Raw genomic sequence first — 19,922 nt, 5'->3', positions numbered from 1 at the left:
GTGACGAGGGCCTGGGTGACGGTCTTCCTGGTCTCGGTGGGGATCCACCAGAAGATCTTCCGTAGCATGCGTAGGATGTTGAAGCACGCCGAGGAGACGTTGTTGACTTGCCTGGTCATGGAGAGGGAGGAGTCCAGGAGGAAGCCCAGGTTGCGTGCATGGTCTGTCGGTTTGGGTGCGGTGCCCAGGGCGGGAGGCCACCAGGAGTCGTCCCAGGCGGAGGGTGAGGAGCCCAGGATGAGGACCTCCGTCTTGTCCGAGTTCAGTTTCAGGCGGCTGGTCGTCATCCACTCGGCTACCTCTTTCATCCCTTCGTGCAGGTTGGATCTGGCGGCGGCGGGGTCGTTGGTCAGGGAGAGGATCAGTTGGGTGTCGTCGGCGTAGGAGATTATGCTGAGGTTGTGTTTGCGTACGATGGCCGCGAGGGGGCCCATGTAGACGTTGAAGAGGGTGGGGCTCAGAGATGATCCTTGAGGGACGCCGCAGGTGACTTCGGAGGCCTCTGACTTGTACGGTGGTAGGCGGACTCTCTGTGTTCTTCCGTCGAGGAAGGAGATGATCCCGTCGAGGAAGGAGATGATCCTCGACGGGGATGACCTATCACTCAAAATAAAATATTCAAACAATAGCTTCAGGTAGACATTTTGAGTGCTTAGTTCAACACACTGCAGCTGGGATGGAGTTACTGACATTATTATGGTGTGACAAAGGTGACACAGAGGCATAATCTGAATTTTTAGGGATTCTTTTTATAGAAACAATACTAGAGGAGACAAAAATCATTGTATTTTAAAGGAGACAGTCCAGTGTGTCTTACTTCAATGGAAATCTGGCAGCAAGAATGGAGCTGTTATCAACCTACATTTTGCTAAGTGGTTAAAGTATTGCAGTATGTTGTCCATCTGTTTACTAATATACGGCATCAATAGTTACTGAACTGCATGGCCCATGGCTGGTAGCATCCCGAGAGGGGCAGAAGGGGTCTGATAAGCTCTCTGTAGTATTAGACATATAATATACCCTGCATTAACTTAAAACATTGCTGTGCTCATGCACTAATTCTGAAAGACTAAAGCAAAGGTAAACAATGTGTATACTCAATTGTCTTTTCTGGGAAACAGAATGTGCACATTGTAAAAGCCTAAGGACACGGATGTGTCACAAAAAGGGGCATTTCCATTAGCAGGTGGGAGGATTTCAGTTGAAACTACATTAAACTTTACACTCCTACAGCCAGGATCTTATAGCGAGACATCATTTTGTAATTTTACAGATGGTCTCTTAAATAGAACAACTTTACTGATGTTTGAAAAGTTTGAATAGTTTGAAGGAACTGGGATCAGTAGTTTCAGCCCTTCAGTAGCCACCATCTTGAACCACGTATACCTCGCCCTTATCTTTTGTAAGAAGTACACTAGTTCAAAAGCCGACCCCGCGCAGCCTCTTTTCTATCAAGGAAGGTAAGTGTCAGTGGTTTAAAACAGCAGCAAACGTGAATTAGCAGGAACTTTGCCTCAAACGCTATGTTCCTGGAATACAGCTACAAAGTAGTATAATGTACATTTTAATGCATGCAATGTCACTCATTGACTTCTCATGTTCAACAGACCAGCTCAAACTTGTTGAGACACATAAGCGCAAAGACTAAAGATCCATGGTGCGCCTGTGGCCATGCCCTGCTGCACACAAGGACAAACTTGTTTGGGAAGTGATCATTCCAAGAATAGCTTATCCATTTGCTCAATCGAAGATCCTTTTTGACAAAGTTTAAATCAGTCGTCTTTCTCCTAACCATTAACGGGCTGTTCAAGTTCAGACATACTCAGCCTAGAGACACTTCTTGGATATGCATTGCTGTCCAACTCATCCATGCAACAAAAAATACATACCTTGAAATGGTCAACTTTGAATCAAAACAGACAGCCAAGCAAAACGAATAAAATTACCATGTCACACCATGCTCTGCCACCTCCCCGGGAAGTGTGCTTGGGCTGTTAATGAGAAGCCAGTTTAACAGGGTGTCTGATCACTGGCTTATATGGTTCATAGGTTTAGGATGAAAATAATTGGAAGATGTGCCAGTGCGTCATAACTCGCTTTCATTATTGCTTAGATCGGATGCTTATTCTGTGAATATTCGGCATACTTAACTTGGAGAGGTCATCTGATATTTTTTTATGCCAACTTTTTACAGTTCTTAAATTGTATCTTTTGTCATAAATGCTGTGTTATGTTATTTTAATAGGAGTGACTCTACACTAGACAACCCTTTGTTTAACCATCTTTTAGGTATCTTATCAATTGACCTTCACTGTCTTGTCAGCATCATTTACTGTGAACAGAATTCACAGTAATTTAGCCTTGCTAAATAGGAACCACAACTCTCCATGGTTTCACCGGGGGGGGGGGAAGGGGGGGGTCTATCCTTCTGTCTGCCTGCCTCAGAGTTGAACACTCCTACGATAATGTCTATGGAATACTGGAAATGGTGCAGAGGTGAACAAAAAGGTCTGTCATGGATTGACACAGGCAGCCCCAGGGGACTTCATAATTTGAGTCCTATCTGAGGCCACTCTCAAGTTTATCATGAGAGAGGTCAAGTTCAAGAGACCACAAACAGTGTCTCTGTGAAAAAAGCTCACTTTCTTATTCAAAGTGGTGCTCATTACAAGGAGGACCCAGAGGTGATTAGTGTCCAGGTGAACTGTCATGATGTCAAAGTTTAGTATCACTAAAGTAACTGAATCTTTTTCCAGCCCTCTGATTGGTCCAGAGGACTATCAAGTGGGACTTAAAAACTAGCGTGCTGATTCGAAGACAGTTGGAAGAAGCCATTAGAAGCAAGCAAAAACACAATCACAGAAATGACGTAGAGATGGTACAGAGATTTGGTTCCAATAGAGAGTTGTAGTAAATTTCAAACATAATAAAGGAGCTAAGTCATTGTACAAAAAAACACATTTCAGGGACCGATATATCAGGGATGGTGCACATTGTTGTCCGTCCTCAGTGAGTAAGGCTGAATTAGGACCTTACAAAAACACCAGGAATTTACAAGGAAGTTGAAGAACTTAATTGAGTTGATTTTTGACTAACACTCACCTGTTAATCTATTTTTCAACCAGTATGCATTCTAAAGTAGCAGCCACATCATTTATCACAATGTAGGCAGCATATAACATAACTTCCGTAATAGAACATCTTCACTCCACTGACGGCACAGCACCACAAACAATCAGACTCCACTCTGATGGAAAGCTTGCAACCTATTGGAAAGTGATTCCTGGACTACTGAGATTGCTGTAATGCCACAATAATACCAGATGATAGAAAACAATAACAAACTTGCAGCCACCCCACAAGCAAGAGATCCCTGCAGTTGACCGTCACGGTGAATGACAGGAACTCTCTGCATTAGACTACCCGTAGTGATATGGGGTTTCATGCACTACACTGATACCACTGGAAAGAGGCTCTTCTCTTCTCATTTGACAGCCCTTCCAAAGACAGGAGCTCCATGTGCTGGACTGCTCTCTCCAAGGACACAACTCTCTGCACCAGATTGCCACTCCACGGACAAGAGTACTCTTCACTAGACTGCCCCCAAACCCCCCGAGGACAGGAGATCGCAGCACTAGACTGCCCCTTCAAGGACAGAAGCCTTCTGCACTAGTTTCCTACTATAAAGGACAGGAAGGCTCTTAACTACACTGTGCCCCAAGAACAGAAGTTCTTTGCACTAGACTGCCTCTCATAGGACAGAAGCTTTCTGCACCATATTTCCTCTCGATGGCCAGGAGGGCACATACATGAACTCACTGCACTTGATGGCATCCCACCGACAAGATCTAGTTATAATACACTGCCTGCAGGGAAGTTAGCTTTCTGTGCCAAGCAGACCATTCATGGTCTGGATACATCTGCCCCCAACTGTCTCACACAAAGAGGTATTTTAGAGAAACTAAATATGAATAGCCACTATGACATATAATATTAGAGAGGTGCAGCTAGAGAGGTGTGGGACAGTCATTTTTCTGGTGTTTTGATTGGCATGAGCTGGGACTTACAATCTCAGAAAGACTGGCTTGAGTTTGGGTGAGGAGAAGAGCCCAGATTTGGGGCATTGAGGTGATCCAGTGTGTGTGGTGGTGGTGGCCAATCTATACTTCAGTTGAACCCTATGAGGCCAGTGACCAGGCCAGCTTACAGCATGATGCAGATTACATTTTATATGCATTGAAAATGCAAACAGATACAGCGAGTTGCCATATAGATGTTACCAACCAAAAGTACATGCTTGGAAAGGATACTCAGGACGAGGGTGACCAGACCCAAGCAGGTGAGTAGGGAGCGTAGGTGTCCGGTCCAGTAATGTGAGCGTGTTCGCGCCATGCGGTACGTCAACAGTGACTGCAGGCAGATGAAGAGCATACTCGTCGGAAACGCCACCCCAGCACCGATGTAATGCAGCACCTTCGCATGGTCTACCTGGAAAAAGGCACACAAAAAACCTGTGGATTAGTAAACATGTACATAAGCAGTAGCAGCTTCAAAGGGACTCGTCCAAGACAAAACAAATCCACCCAGCCTTACAGGAAAAGTAGTGTCTTTTATTCACAGAAATAAAAACCTGCCTGGTTTCTGAGAACCGAGGACAGCAGTTCCAGTAGTGTTTCCTTTGTAATTATTTGCCTCATCTTACCAAGAAGGCACAAAATGACAATTTAGTTGCAGACAGATGAGGGAACAACATTCCTCTAGCAAATAAGAAGTCCCACAGCCTCACTAGACCAACTTACACTAAAAGTGATCAGGAGGTACTGTCTCTCTGGGGGTAAAGTGAGAGAGCAACAACACTGTCCCCCATCAAGCCTTACCTGGCCCTGAAGTCACAGGAGGATATATTTCTGTCCTGGCTCACAGGAGCATCACAAGCACACTTCCTCCACTTGTCCCCCAACATCATGAGAGAACATCCTGTAAAGTCACGTGATCGCTGGAGGAGTGCTCTCCTGACCCATCACTGATGTCATTATGAGGTGTCCTCCATCCAAGGTAATGTGAATCAATCCAGTAATCAGGTGGCATAAGCTGCCAAGAAGGCTCAGGGGAAGAGGGTAGATACTACATTCCTAATTGAAATGCAGGGGATTCCTGATTTTTTTTTAACAGGTTTATTTTCTAGTGTTAACAAAGTCTTAACTTATCAGGCAGCAAAGCCTGCTTGTTCACCTGCTGAACTAGTGACAAACCTTAAAAGGGATAGACAATTTACACACAGATAGGATTGGCTATTTCCCTTTCAAAATGCTAAGCTGTAACAAGAAGTTAAACAACTGATTAACTATAGTAGGCATACATACCCTGACAATCTTATCTACGAAAAGAAAAATATATGAGATAAAATACCCCCTGCAGCACATTAAAAGAATATTGCAAGTAACTGAGGAATTATCTGACAATATAGAGGAACAAGGCCAAAGGCCAAGATCCTTTTTAAAGTAATGGAAGTCCGTACACCAAAACCTTCCCACAAACCACTTATATCCTTGGTCGTGTGCTCTTTCATTTGAATGAGGCATGATGTTTGTAAACATGAAAATAACTTTGGAATCCATGGTACAAAATCACACACACCAAAAAGCAGCCAGATATGTGTTGCAAAAAGATATTAGACTTAGTTTAGTACTATCCCCCTGGACTACGGTAACATACACTAGGCAGAAATCACCACTCACCTCCTGAAGAGACTGCAAACTATACAGAACTTAGCGGCCAGACTCATCCTCAACCTCCCCAAATGGACCCACATCACCCTTCACCTCAAGAAACTAAACTGGCTCCCCATACTGAAAAGATGTCCATTCAAGATGCTTATCCACACCTACAAAGCCCTTCACAACCAAGGACTAGCCTACATCAATCACCGCCTGAACTTCCACCAACCCACAAGCCACCTGAGCTCCGCCTTCCTCTCCCTCGTGCACAACCCACGCATCCACCAAAGCAACAGTGGAGGATGCTCCTTCTCCTACCTCATGGCTAAATCCTGGAACGACCTCCCCTACTCCTCCAGGCCTCCACCTCTCTCCTATAAGTCCAGAAGGAACTCAAGACCTGGCTGTTCAACTATTCCACCTGAAGCAGCAAGACCCTCAGCGCCTGGATACCCTCACAGGTGATTAGCTGCACTTTATAAATTCGGCTTGATTGATTGATTGACAAGTCAGATTTGTTTTTTTAAAGCTGCAGCTCAGAATGCGTTGAAACGTAGAGACCCAATGACCCAAGGTGTGCGAAAAATAAACCTGTTTCAACACATATCCCCTTTATGTTCCTCAATGTTCATCTATAAAACAAAGCTGATGAAGGAAAAGCCACCTTTTTATTTTATTTTAAACTGAAGCTTTCCTTTCGCTCTGTGACCTGCCTTTCCCCTCCCTGCTGGCTCTGGCAGTAGGCTTTGTGATGTCAGAACTAAACTGTAGTAAGTTATTACCTTTGAGCAGCTATGTCGTTTCTTTATCATGGTCGACTAGGGACAAGTTGCTTGTAATAAGGAAATCTAAGCTGAGCTTTTATACAGGGATTGCAAGCTCTTGTATATTATGAAGCAATACCCAGCATAGTTTACCAACAGATTAACGTTAATTTAAACCTCAGAGTACAATAAAAGGTTTGAGAGCATAAAATAGCTACTTCACAACTGAACAAAGGTTGCACATGCTCCATCAGCTTGAAGACCAAATTTAGTAGGAAAATACATAAAGAGCAAAGTATGAACTTGATTATCATGCTCCACATAAAATATTTCTACAGTGTGCGCCAGAGTGCACTTTTACAAAGTCTAATTGTGGTGGGGTCAGGGGACTCTTTTCTTGACTACGCCCAGAGAGTGCCCCGCGGTATAAAGTGAGGTACTCAGCTTGGTGTATCTGCACGTGAACAGTGATAGTAAATATGCAACTATCAGCAGTGTTTTTGAGAACCCAGCCTAAATTCCTAAAAATGAAAATCCGTTTCCCAAGGTTCCCTTGGGTCGACTTCATACACAACCATTGGCTGAGAAATTTAAAACAATACACTTAAAGATGTGTATGGGCAGATGCTAATGTGCAGTCTGCAAGACTATGGAACACGGGGTTACTATGATGGAAACTGGCTGTAAATGCGGCTATTCTCTGGCCTTCAGTGAGAGTTAAAAAGCCTGCCAAAGGCTAAGATTTCTCTGGTCCTCATCAGCTACCCTCCAGGCACAGATGGTATCCAAATAAAGGAACCTATGCCTTAAGAAATAACAGAGCTACAGCTTCTTTACCTCACAAGACTCTTGCAAATGAACCCAGAGGCTCTGATAGAGGGTTCTCTAATCCCGCAATCGTCTCAGGATTGCTGGCATTCAATACTTGAGGAAGAAGGACGAAATGAAGCCTCCAATTAACGCCTTCAAGCTCATCTCATGGAGTTCCAATGCCTTTCTGGTGGAGTGATGCAGTCAGGTATCCAAGCCACAATATTCATATTGAATCTAGTCTTATTTCTACATTGGTAGTATGTATGGTGGCACATAAGCCATATTTTGAAAAAGATGATCCACCCCCAGGATCATGCTACAGGTCCGCAGCCTGTGCGGGTGACACAGAGTAAAGCATAATTTGCTGAAAGCACTTCTCACTCATTCCCCCACATATCTGTGATGGAAATATTTGCCAAGTCATATCCGGGCAAAGGAAAGCCACTGCAATGCCACCAAAATCGCTATGTGCTATACCAGGGGTCTTCAAACTGGGGGCCTCAAGTGATCCCAAGGGGGCGCCAGACACTATCCAAAAGAAGCATTATGCTGATAACAGTGCTTTGTTTTCAGTGAGCAGCGGTAATCCGCTCTATAATGGGTTATCACTAACATATTTTGTCATTTATATCCTGGCTGGAAGAAGGTGTCAAAAGGGAAGGGACTGCAAATATTCTTCAAAATCCCCAACCCCATTTCTAATAATCACACTGTAGCAGGGCCGGACTGGCCGTAGCAGGCACCTGGTGTTTTCCCGGTGGGCCGCCAGGGTGGGGGCTGTTTGGGATCCCTGGGGGCCGTTTTTGTCACCGGGCCGGTTTTGCAACATAGCATCGTGATTGTTCTGAGCACCATGGTTCGGCACTCAGACAGGGACTGGGAGCCTGTGCATGTTTTCCACCCAAGCTGTGCAACAGTCGGGTGGAGAATAAGCTAAGCACGCATGACTGTTTGGCCGACCCAAGACGGCTGACAAAAAGTCGGCCGGCCAAACAGTCATGCGCACTTAGAAAGTGCTCACCACTCATCCCGCTGCTGTCCAGCACCACCCTGCCCACACCTAAAGCCATGATGAAAAAATAAGATGATAATAACATGGTGTTATTATCATTTTATTTTTGCTGTGGGACGATGCTAGGCGGAGGAGTCGCCGCTGTAAGAGTCACAGTATATATGCTTCTACAGTGAGGGCAACATGCCTGTGCCTTCTGAAGCAGACAACCCCATGCAGGTGCTCAAGTAAAGCAGGTTAGGTCTTGGGCAAGCAAGCAAGTAATGTTGTGTGAAACTAAAGAGAGAATATGTAATCAGGTTTAGGGTATCAGTGGTACATATGTGTATTGGAGGCATTTGAAACTGCAAGTAAAAAATAAAAAAAAAATCAAGAAGACTCACTTTGACCTTCGAAGAAAAGTTATTCTGCCAAATAAAAAACTGACAGTTTCTTTATCAGCCAAGTTTAGGGATGTACAGCCACAAACAATCCCCTGGGGATTTCCAGACCACACAGCTACTAACACAGTACCACAGGGTGAAAAGTGAAACTAAAGGAACCTAGATCTCAGCAAAGCCTGGCTCAGAGATACATTGTGAGAAGAAAAGAAAGCGTTATCATTGTAACCGGAGGCTGCCCGCTCGGGTCTAAAATGCATGAATCGAGGATGAGTGAGGCGCTCAGAGGTGAAACAGGGGCGTAGCTAAATCAGTGAGATTTAGGGGATGTGAATCATAAATTACCCAACTAAAAAACAGTATGCGGAAGGGTGGAGGGATGACCAAGATTTGATATACACTGTTCCCACAAAGAACAGGTTTAATACTTATTTGCATAGGTTGGGCCTCTGTCTAAGTACCTTTAAAAAAAAAATCAGTTAAAACCTTTTAGAATAAATGAGAACAAAAAGAAAAAACAACAAAGGCATAGACGACCTGACTTGGGGCCCCTAGACCCAAATCTCAAGCCAATAATGCATTTATTTGAGGACTGTCACACCCCAAACACCTACGCCCCTGAGGTGAAGGACTCCTCGTGCAACGAACAAAGTTGAATTTGCAAGAACGCGTTCTCTCTGCCTTATAACCGCACATTCGCCGAAATATATGGGTGTACGCAAAAAGCAAAACTAAATATTTAAGTATTCTTTATGCACAGCGAGCACAGTTGACCTGGGATGGCTGCCAATATTACATAAACATAACATAAACCACGAAGAGTAAATACAAAATCAGTTAAGTAGGTTGTTCTTAAGAGAATTAAAAATAACTCCTCACTGGGGCAGCCTGAGGTCTGGCATCCATGATGACAGGATGTATTTGATGTCTTTGAAAAGTATCCCAGCCAAAGTGGACCAGCTCTTCTAATTCGTGCTGTGCGGATATCCCCTCTACAAGACCTGTAGTTACTAACCTCCCATGGCTAGGCAGGACTACCTAGTTGACTGAGCATTTGGAAATACTTTGGAAATGACTGAATAGCGATTTAAGACTTACATAAGCGACAACCTCTTAGTAGCACTTCAGAGCATCTAACGTTCACTCACATGAGGGCCTGGCACCTTTTATAAATTCACAAAAGTTTGAAAGGTATCCGCATCTACACTATCCAGTTCCTGATTCAACAAGCACACCAAATATATAGAAGGAGGGTAGGAGCACAGTGCCTCATATACCAGCACTCAATCTGCCCCAATGCATCATGGTAAATGCAGTGCATGATAACACTTCAGTAGTAGTCTTTAATTTTTCACCCTTCCTGGTGCAGCATGCGCTGTGTAACTCTAGAAACCTGTTCATTGATTCATTCCTTCATTCAGTAGAGAGCAACAAGTTGTTTTGGGCGTGCTGGAAATGCTTCCCAAAGTCTTCTCAGGTCTCTGTACCAATCTCTGGGCGCAGGTGCAGCAACACAAGCTGGCCAGCTCATTAGCTCAAAGCAGCCTTTTCAAAGAGAAGGAAGGTGGGAGCACACTGCCTCACATCCCAGCACTCAATTTGCCCCAGTGCATCATGGTGAATGCAGTGCATGAGAACACTTCCTTCCAGTGGCGTCACTAGTGGGGTGCGGACCGCACCGGGTGACACCATCACATGGGGTGACACCGTGACACGACACCAAAATGCAAAATATTACGGTCTATGATTCTATGTCACTCTAATTTCCCAAATGAGATTATTTACAATGTTGAACGTATAATTAGATGATGGAAGGCGCAATACGGGTGTTTTATGTAACTCCTAATAAAGTTTTTGTTGCGAAACTGGAGTGCCAATAGTTAACAGTCCGCTAAGATGTAGAGATGGAGGTCATATGACCCTGACGTTCACGTATTGACGTAGGAGAAATGAGGAGGTATTTAAGGCTCCAACATAGCGAGATGGCGTTTAATTGCACGAAAGGCAGAAACCGAAGTTTTGAAATTGAGACACCGATGGTTCTCTGCACGAGTTAGTTTCTGGATGAGGAACGCGGTCTTGGGGAATACTTTTTTAGGTCTCGGGACCATCCGGTCGGCAGACCGGAAGTCCGGAGATTTAATGTCATTGAGAAGAGGGGCTTGCACCCGCCCCTCTTCGCTCCTGTTCTCCATTGGCTGGCCTCTTAAATGCTGGCCAGCCACTGGAGAAGAGGTCCAGTCACTCCGTTGAAGCCCCATCTTTTTCGGATCGGGGGGCGTGTTTTTTCGTTGCTTTTCGCAGGGCGTGTTTTTCTCTCCTCCAGCCAATGGCAAGAGGAGAGAAAAAGAAACACGCCCCCGAATCCGAAACCGAGGCTGCGTTTCTCCGAGGCAGTTCTTCTCTGCCTCGGAGAAAGGCGGTGGTGTCCCGGCGTTGCTCCCTCACCTTAAATTGATTGACGGGACTTGCAGCTCCTAACTCATTGTACATTACGCCACTTAATCTTGGAGAGAAATGTTCGTAAAAAAAACTGCACAGCACACATGGCTTCAAGTTGAGGACGTGCTTTCCGATCAAGCAAGTACGGCACTCCGTCCCTATGCATTTTAAACCCCGTTTTAAGGAATAGACGTGGTTTAGGGATGTTCTGTTTTTTACTACAGCCAGCGCCGCGCGGGCATCAGCCGCTCTGTACCCCCGCCCCCTCCCGCAGAGCGGCGTCCCCTCCTACTGCAGCCCGCTGCTTCCCACGCCTGCCCAGGCCTCACGCCCTCCCTGCTCCAGCCAGCGGCAGAAGGGATCCCGCCGGGAGAATGGGCTCTCACACCGAAGCCATGGAGCTGAACGGCAGACACGGGGGCCGAGAGGACTTGGACACGCCGGAGGAGGAAGAGGTACGGGTATGGAGGGAGCGGGAGCCGGGGGGTGGTGGTGGACGGGATCCAGTGCATGGTGGGACAGGAGCCAGGGCGTGGGAAGAAGCATGCATTTATACGGCTAATCTCTTTAAAGACACCTGATCGCATTCCCAAAGTAGCTTCGTTGTTTACAAAATCTGCCCCTTTGCCAGTGAGAGGCGAGCTCCGGCGCGAGACACACTTGTGGGTGGATATTGGCACACCGGCTGCGAGAAAGAAAAGCTGGCTTGAAGCTATGATGACATTCGCAGGTGAAGCGCCCCCTCGCAGACACATTCCGGGTGGAGGATGATGGTCTGTGTGATGATGAGCGCGCTAGACAGTCTGTACACACAGCCGGAGCTCCGTGCACTTGTCACCGCGCTGCCAGTAAACTGCACCCTCTCCGGGACGCCTGCCTGCACGAGCGCCGGCACACAAGTGGCAGCGGGTCCTCTGCCCGCAGGACCATCTCTGTCTCGCTTTACAATGACTGTTATTTTCTCAGCCTCGCGGTGTTTTATTTTCCGCGGCTGTGCATGGCAGGAGTCTGCACCTGACGACACCGGTGTTTTGCCACAGGATGTCTGGTGTCCGCACAGCGCGCACTGCCTGCCGGGCATGCATTTTCTTATTTTCTCATAAGTTAGAGCATGAGGCGCCCACCATGGCACGTTCCCGGCGTTGCATTTGCGCACGCACCTATCTTCCCTCACCTTCACCCCACTCCTTTAAACTTGTTTGGTTTCTCCGCTGCGGCCGTGAGTGCATGCAATAAGAGAATCCTGCCTGCTCAGCTGCTATTATTCATCCGGATCCGGGATTCAGTCCGGTCACAGGGAAATGTGCAAACGTTGTCCCGGTGTAACTGGAAGACACTGGAACAGATTCAGCAGCAACCGCACAAAGTATGGGCACACCAGCAACCCACAGTGGATGAGAGAGGTTTCTTATTTCATTTTGAACTGGTTGCAACGCAAATGTCTCACTTACATGGCCACCTGTACTCCTCTTGGTCCTTTAGGCTAGGAGCTAGCTGGTGCCTTGTGTCTTGATGCCAGTGTCTAGGAGGAAAGCACAGACACTCAACCTGCTGTCTCTTCACAAGGGCTTAAGAGACAAACTATGATTGAGTGAGAGTCCGGGTTTTAACTTTTCCAACCCTCCGTGTACATGTAAGAGGTATACCTGCACTGTAAGACAACGAGGGTCACGGTGTAGGAGTCTCGTCTCATGCATGTTAGGAGGCAATGCATAGGAGAAACACAAAGTTAGGATTTAGAACGTCTGTGGGTTCTACAGACTATAGAGATTGCGAGTGCCTATACTAAAATCTATATTAATACTCAGAGCCGCCCTTTTATGCAATTCGGAGTAATGAAAGATTTCGAAAAAAGTACAGTTCTTGCTTGCAGTTTCCTTTTAGCTCACTGATGTCTGTTCATAGCTCAGTGTGCTAAATATAATACAAGGATAGCACATTTAAAAATCTAGTTAACACAAGGGACTCTGTGACAAAAGGTGTAACCCCGTAGCTATCTACATAAAATACAAATCACTGTCCTGCATGTTGCACATTGTCCTTATACTGTTTTGGGGTGAGTCAAACCTGCACTACAACCACACAGATCTCTCCAGCTAGTGAGTTATCCACCAAAGATATCATACTGTTTCTATACCCTGGAAATAGCAGGGTACACTAACCTTTCTTCAGCAGGTTCCTTAACCCGATACGCTATTTTAAAATGCAGCCTGTTTGTAAGCAATTAAGTAAACCAGAACAGATTTACTGTCACATTTGTTGTCTTCCTTACAAATTTTTGTGTTGCAGTTTTTTTATTAGATAAATGTATATTGACTAGACTATCAGACTGCGCCCCTCGTGACTCCCCCCCCCCCCCTTTATGCTGACACACCTTGAACCTCAATGTATACGATTCCAGAGTACTTTTTATGTCTCGGCTGCGAAGGCTGCGCTTGCGCAGTCTAGCTCCGAGATTTAACAAGCATTTACAATGCAATGGTCTCGGCATTGGTAAAGTTAGAGCTAGTGGCATTGCTCATGACATTATTTTTGTTTATGTTTTTGTTTTTAAAACATTTAAAGAAACGGCATTGTCATGAGCAATGCCAATAGCTCTAACTTTAAAAATGCCGAGACCGTTGCATTGTAAATGCTTGTTTTATAGATCCTAAAAGGGGAAAGTGAAGTAGTGTGGGTGTTTAGTCTGAGTACGGGGCTAGAATAGAGGAAGGTAGTAATCGAGCCTCTTCAATTGTGAAGCAAATACAGTAGAGGAAGCAAGGATGTTTCGGCTTTTAATTTCCACTATGATATCTAATATGGCCAGTCGGACTACGGGGCTAAATAGAGAAAGTTAGTAACCAAGCCTTTGTAATTCTGAACGAAAGATAACATAGGTGGTGAGGATGTCTCGACGTTTACTTGAAAAGATAATATTCTGGCTTTTACCTTGTAGCTGAATGAAAGGGCCTTAATACAAGAAGGACCCATTGAAAAACAGGCACAAAATAATTAAGTCAACCTAAACCATTCCGCCTCAGTGCAGGAAGGGAAACCAGTCAGGTGGCAAACCTAATTAGTTGACTGAAGGTGGGTGCAAGTGAATATAAAATTGAGGCTACAACTATTAGAATTAATAAGCCACGATTGAGTACATTGCCTTATATGTGCTACTTTCTAATTGATACAGGTAGCGACCAGTCCAGGGCAACTTGCAACTGATTTAAGATTCCCTACAGTTATACCTGTAGCTCATTCCCCCATTACAAAAAAGGGTGTAAAAGTAAGTAGGCCGGTATTATCATTATTATTTATATAAATAGAGCCGGTTGAGAACTATAGGCATGCATCCCGTTATTTGGCACTGGCGGACTCGGAGGAGGTCCTTCATGGGGTAAGTCGTGAGGGGGTGACACCATGAGTTACCGCACTGGGTGACACCAACCCTAGTGACGCCGCTGCTTACTTCAGTGGCAGTCACACCCTGCCTGCACGTTCTTGTTTCAGTCATATTGTGAATTAAAAGTTGCCTGGTGGGTCTATTGCCAAGGAAATAAACTCCCCGAGCAGCAGGACCCAATAACAGGCGCGCAATGGAGCAAGCTTCTCGACTGAGCTCCTCGAACCGCGACTGTGACTGAATTTGGATGACAGGCCCGGACAGGGCGGGAACGCATCGCTTGGCCAGTAATGCGGGCAGACGACAGGGCAACGAGACCCTGCGCATGAATTATGAATGTCACTCCACGACTGTAAATCGCGCCCCATGGTTTTTAGCTGTCAGAGCATGACGTGCTCACTCTCAGACGCTCTGGTTTCAGTGCGTGTGTCCCCACGAGGGGCCTTGAAATGCTTTGTACCAGACGCCATCACGACTCTGCCGCGGTACCTTTATCCAGTCCAGTCCTCCAGAGAGATGTATATCCGCGTCGGTAGATTCACTCCCACGGGGGCTGTAATTACTTGGCTTCCAAAAACAGCAACCCCGCCGGATTCCTGAGAAAAAAGCGAGGAGAGGAGAGTACTACGAGGGAGGGATGCGGCGGAGATGTGGCAAGAGGAAAAGAAAGAACGGGAGTCACGAAGAGGAGAGCACGTGCACGCATGAGGAAAAAAAATAACGGCGCAGGCAAATCTCTCCAAGGAGCAAAAGCAACCCAGGAAAAAGGCACAGAAGGGCAGGGATGGGGCAAGGCCGTTCAAAACTTCAACACAATAAAATGTTTTACTTAGAAATAATAGTACAGTGACCACAGGGCGATGAAAGTAAAAAGGTCAAAATTAGTGAGCAAAACAGAAAAGGTGGGAAATAAGTACACAAGTGAACGTGTGTTGAGAATAGGGACCCAGGGAGAGACTAAAGCATAAGTACCTGAATGCAGGAACACATGCAGATTTTAGAAAAGCAAACAGCCAAAGAAATGATCCTTTTGCCTCCTTTCTTGATAAAATGACGCCTTTGCACCGTTGGATGAAATATTAGAAATTTTGGATAAAGTTATTATTTGAGAAATCGGTGCCAATGTATGAGGTAAGGCGACGTGCATCCTCTTTCCAGGAATAATGGTGCCAATCACTCCCTTCATGCTGGGGATAGAGAAGACGTGCAATTTGATGGCACGGAATACCAGGGCTGGAGAAGTGTTATGTTGGCCAAGCGAAGCAGCCCTATTAATGCCGATAGAGGCGGACTTCCCAGACACTTCCTGCTTTGTGAAATGGAGGATGGTGTGGGAGAGTTATTCTATTGTTTCCTAGGCGTGGCTGGACCCCAGTCAAAAGAGGAAATATTACTCACCTGTACAATACTCAACTGACCATATGTGAAAAATTAAAAATCTAAAGGGTGTGGCCAAGACGAGGCCCGATGAGGTCGTGTCCTCTATGAGCTCCAGCACCTTCCCCCCCGTCTAAATGACGTAGGCGTTAGCAAAGTGGAGGGAAAGACTCCTCGCCTGAAAGATGAGGCCGCTGCACCTACACAGTAAAGATCGGGTTATCCACGTGGGGGAATCTAAGCAGACTGAGCAGTTGGAGAGAGCTCCCTGGGGCCGGTAAGCAAAATTGAAGATGGCGCTCACCGCACCGATGCAGACTTAAGCAGAGTGGGAAGGGTTGTGAAGGGTGTTGGCTCAGGCCCATTCAGCCTGAGAAAAGGTTGCAGCTGATTTTCCCTCTCTTGGCCTCTGTGAGGAGAGGAAGGTTGGGGAAGACCGTAGCGAGACCGAAGGACCTGATGGAGGCGAAACTGTGAGTAACAATGAATAACTTTAAAAGAGACACATCTGAGTCCATGAGTGAGACAAATTCCACTGGGAGTACTGGGGCAATGAGGGGCGGATGGGAGAGTGAGAATCCCCCTTGCCAAAGAGTGGCAGCGAGATGGGTACCACGGCACTGACTGCTGGGGGTTCAGTTGAGATAGTGGTCCAGGTGAGTCGAGGCCTTCCTCGAAGAGGGTGAGTGAGAGACTCCAAGGAGGAAGCAATGGGAACAGGGATGGCTGCGTGACAGACTCAGTAGAGACTCCTGTGCCATAGTTGTTCAGTGAGTTCAATAAGAACACGCACCCTTCTGTTTGTGAATCTCAATCTAGGACGTGACAATTCCAATAAGAATATCATTAAAAAAAACTTGAGGAGCCACAGGTTAAAACTCATGAGTGATCCTGCCTCGAGATAATGTCATATTTTCGACCCAGGGCACAGGAACCAGCAAGCGTCAAAGACTTGCTAGGGTTTCAAGATAGTCAGCCAAAGGCTCATTCACCAAAAACCTTTAAGACACAGCACATTACGTGGCGGAGATAACCTCCAAAGGAAATATGGAGGCCTTGACAACTACAGCAAAAATTCACCTTCTAATGACCAAATTGAAGGTGCAGATGGTTTTCTTGTGACAAGATTTCCCTAAAGCTGTATTGGAGCGCCATCATTCGATCCAGAAGGTTGCCACAGCAGAAGGGAACCATCACAGACACAAATTAGAAATCAGAATGCAGGAGTTGAAGAAATAGCACCAGACAATTGTGAATAGATTTGATGATGGTAAAAATAGATCGTACCGCAATTATTTGCACAATAGAGTGGTTCTGGAAATAATGCCACATCGCAAATTGGAAGAAAATTGAGGGTTCTCTTCAGTTCCCTTTTGGGGAAACCAAAAGAATGCAGCATTGAGTACAACTAGACCCAAAAAAAAATCTGACTCTAGATGTGTAACTCACGCTCATTATTTTTATGGTTAAAGCAGAAATCCTGAAAGCCCCATGAGCAGCAGACCCCATAGTATATAAAGGCTCTAAATCTCTCTTTGTCAAGATATATAGGCCCTGGCATTGGTGAAATGTAGATCGCTTACAATTGCCATGGATCAACCAAACAAATTCCATAAGAATGTGTTTTCCCTTTCAAACTAATATTCACACTAAATGGCAGACCAATTTCCATATCAACTAGAGAGGAAGCAATAATGAATTTGGAACGGGAAAACAAACTCGCCATCGGAGTTGAGACCAACACAGTGGAGGCAACAATAAACAAGCATTGGCATAGCCAATAGGTCTCGCCTTTAGGACCTTATAAGTGTTTAGTCATGCAACAGTTGCATAACTAAATACTTATAAGGTCCCAAAAGCGAGACCTATTGGCAATGCCAAGCGGCCGCGAAAGTGAAAGTAATCGCTGTGAAGCGCGGCGCGCCGACATGCACTGTAGTTCTAGGCTGGCCTGGTAGCACTTTCTGGAGCCCTCTCAAAAAGTCTCGCCAGACCAGCGCATGCGTTGTCCCTCAGTTCCCAGTTTCCTGACAAACTTGGAGACTTGACAAAAATAGCTCTAAAAGACCCAGTGCTCAGATTGAATATCGTAGAAGCACTGGAGAATTATTTGTGTGAATGAGAAAAAAGACATGTCAAGGTCAGTGATAAACTTGATGTTTTCATAACTTTCTTCACAGAGTTGTATAAGTAGGAACCCTGTGATCCTATACTACAAGAACAGTATCTTATGGACTTAAATTTCCCTGAGGTTCCCCAAGATTTATTAGAGTGCTTAGAAGAACTCAGTGCAGAAAGAGAGATATGATGCACTGTTAAATCTCTTCCAAATAACCAGGTCCCTGTGCCCAATGGTTTATCAAACTCTTAACAAGACATTTGTTTAATTGTTGGTTACCCCTTTAGCCAAACTGTTCACAAATTTTCTGGATACACATAGGGAATTCCTGGATTTGATTGAATCAATTTTCACTCTGATTTTACAACCTAATAAAGATCCAACTTTCCATAATTTCTACAAGCCTGTTACCTTCCTAAATAGTGATTTACATTTTTTTTACTAGGGTCCTCACCACAAGGTATACAAAATATTTGGGCATAGCTAATTCCACCCTATCAAGCAAGTTTTATAAGGGAAAGGCAGACAGAAGACAATAAACGCCTCACCCTGAATCTGTTTGGTAAAGCACCTAGCAACTAGTGCTTCTCTCGCTTAAAGCAGGAAGGGCTTTTGTACGGGTTAACAGAGCAGTTGTCTGGAAGACACTGTCTAGGGCTAGTTAAGGGCCCACATTTCTAACCCTTGTCTTAGAATTTCTCCAAAAGCCCTTTACTTTATAAGTAAGATTTTGAACTTCAGATCCCATAAACGTACTAAGTAGAATGAGAACGGGTGTCCGTTATCACCATCTATTTTTGCACTATTAGTGCAACTCATTAACCAAAAGGTCACGCTAACCCCAACATTATAGGCATGCTTGTTGCTGGGAAGCAGATTCAAGTTGCTGTTTTTGCAGACGACTTCCCTTGTTTCCTAACCCCTAGATTTCTGTCCCTAAATTCCTGGAATTGGCGAAATTCCAAATTATATCATGATTTAAGGACAATCAAAGCACATCTGTGGCAATGGGGGTGAGAAGAATAGATAATTGAAAGATGGGGTTTTAGATGGTCCTCAACAGGAATGGAATTCCTAGACCAGACACATTTGGCTAATATCAAAGACACTCTTTTCAAAGACCTATACAGATGGGGGATGCTCGAAATTTCATGGATGGGCCTGATTAACAGTGTAAAAATTACCTTTCTGCCTAATCTCTTATATGCAGTACGAAAACTGTCTTAGACTTTTCCATTGGACTTGCTTACGTCCGTACAGAAAAAAAAGTATGGAATTTCATCTCGAATGATAGAACCCTCTTAGTGGCAAAAGCTATGTCGTTCAGGTCCCAGTACAAGGATGGAGTTGGAGCTCCTATTATCAATAGTTTCTTCCTGAAAGCGCAGTTGGCCCAAGCTCTAGTCTGGTCTTCACAATTCAAAATTAGATCATTAATCATGGCAAGAGGACCCCTGCCCCATCTCATTGCAATATGACATTTACCTAGTAAAAGTGCTAATACAATATTTTTACTGATAGGTGCACTTACCTCTTTCACATCCTAAGTAAAGTTAAAGAGTTCTTTCACCGCAAGCGGGTAAACTTTTATTATACACGTACTCTCCTTACTACCCTAACTGTACCCGGCCCTTTACGATTCGACAATCTGCAGCATTTCCATTTACCACGGAGGCAATGATCCTCTGATGAATCTTTCTCCGCCGTTAGGAGGGGTGGAAATTAGGGTGTCCAAATCACCACGTTAGCTGTCCAGTGAGGACCATTAATTGACATCTAACAAATTTGAGCTTGGATTAGGTGCACCACTCTCAAGACCATGATGTAGAAATAAAGAATAGCACCAGGAAGACCCAACCTCCTGAAGAAGTTAAGTCAGACTAGAATTATCCAGACCAAAAGCTCTGCAACAACAA

The 19,922-nt window shown here is 45.2% G+C and overlaps 1 protein-coding gene across 1 annotated transcript in view; it reads right to left on the bottom strand.

The window, feature by feature from the left end:
- The window catches only part of LOC146867262 (transmembrane protein 150A-like), a 640,885-nt gene that overhangs the window by 11,071 nt on the left and 609,892 nt on the right, over positions 1 to 19,922 (bottom strand). Inside the window, exon 6 of the mRNA XM_085603926.1 lies at positions 4,311 to 4,488. Within this exon, the coding sequence (XP_085460052.1) occupies positions 4,311 to 4,488 (178 nt within the window). The remainder of the gene's footprint in view (positions 1 to 4,310; positions 4,489 to 19,922) is intronic.

The sequence above is a fragment of the Triturus cristatus genome, chromosome 1_2, assembly GCF_964204655.1.
Source record: "Triturus cristatus chromosome 1_2, aTriCri1.1, whole genome shotgun sequence".
NCBI classification, from domain to species: domain Eukaryota; kingdom Metazoa; phylum Chordata; class Amphibia; order Caudata; family Salamandridae; genus Triturus; species Triturus cristatus.
This window is presented reverse-complemented; position numbering and strand designations above follow the sequence as displayed.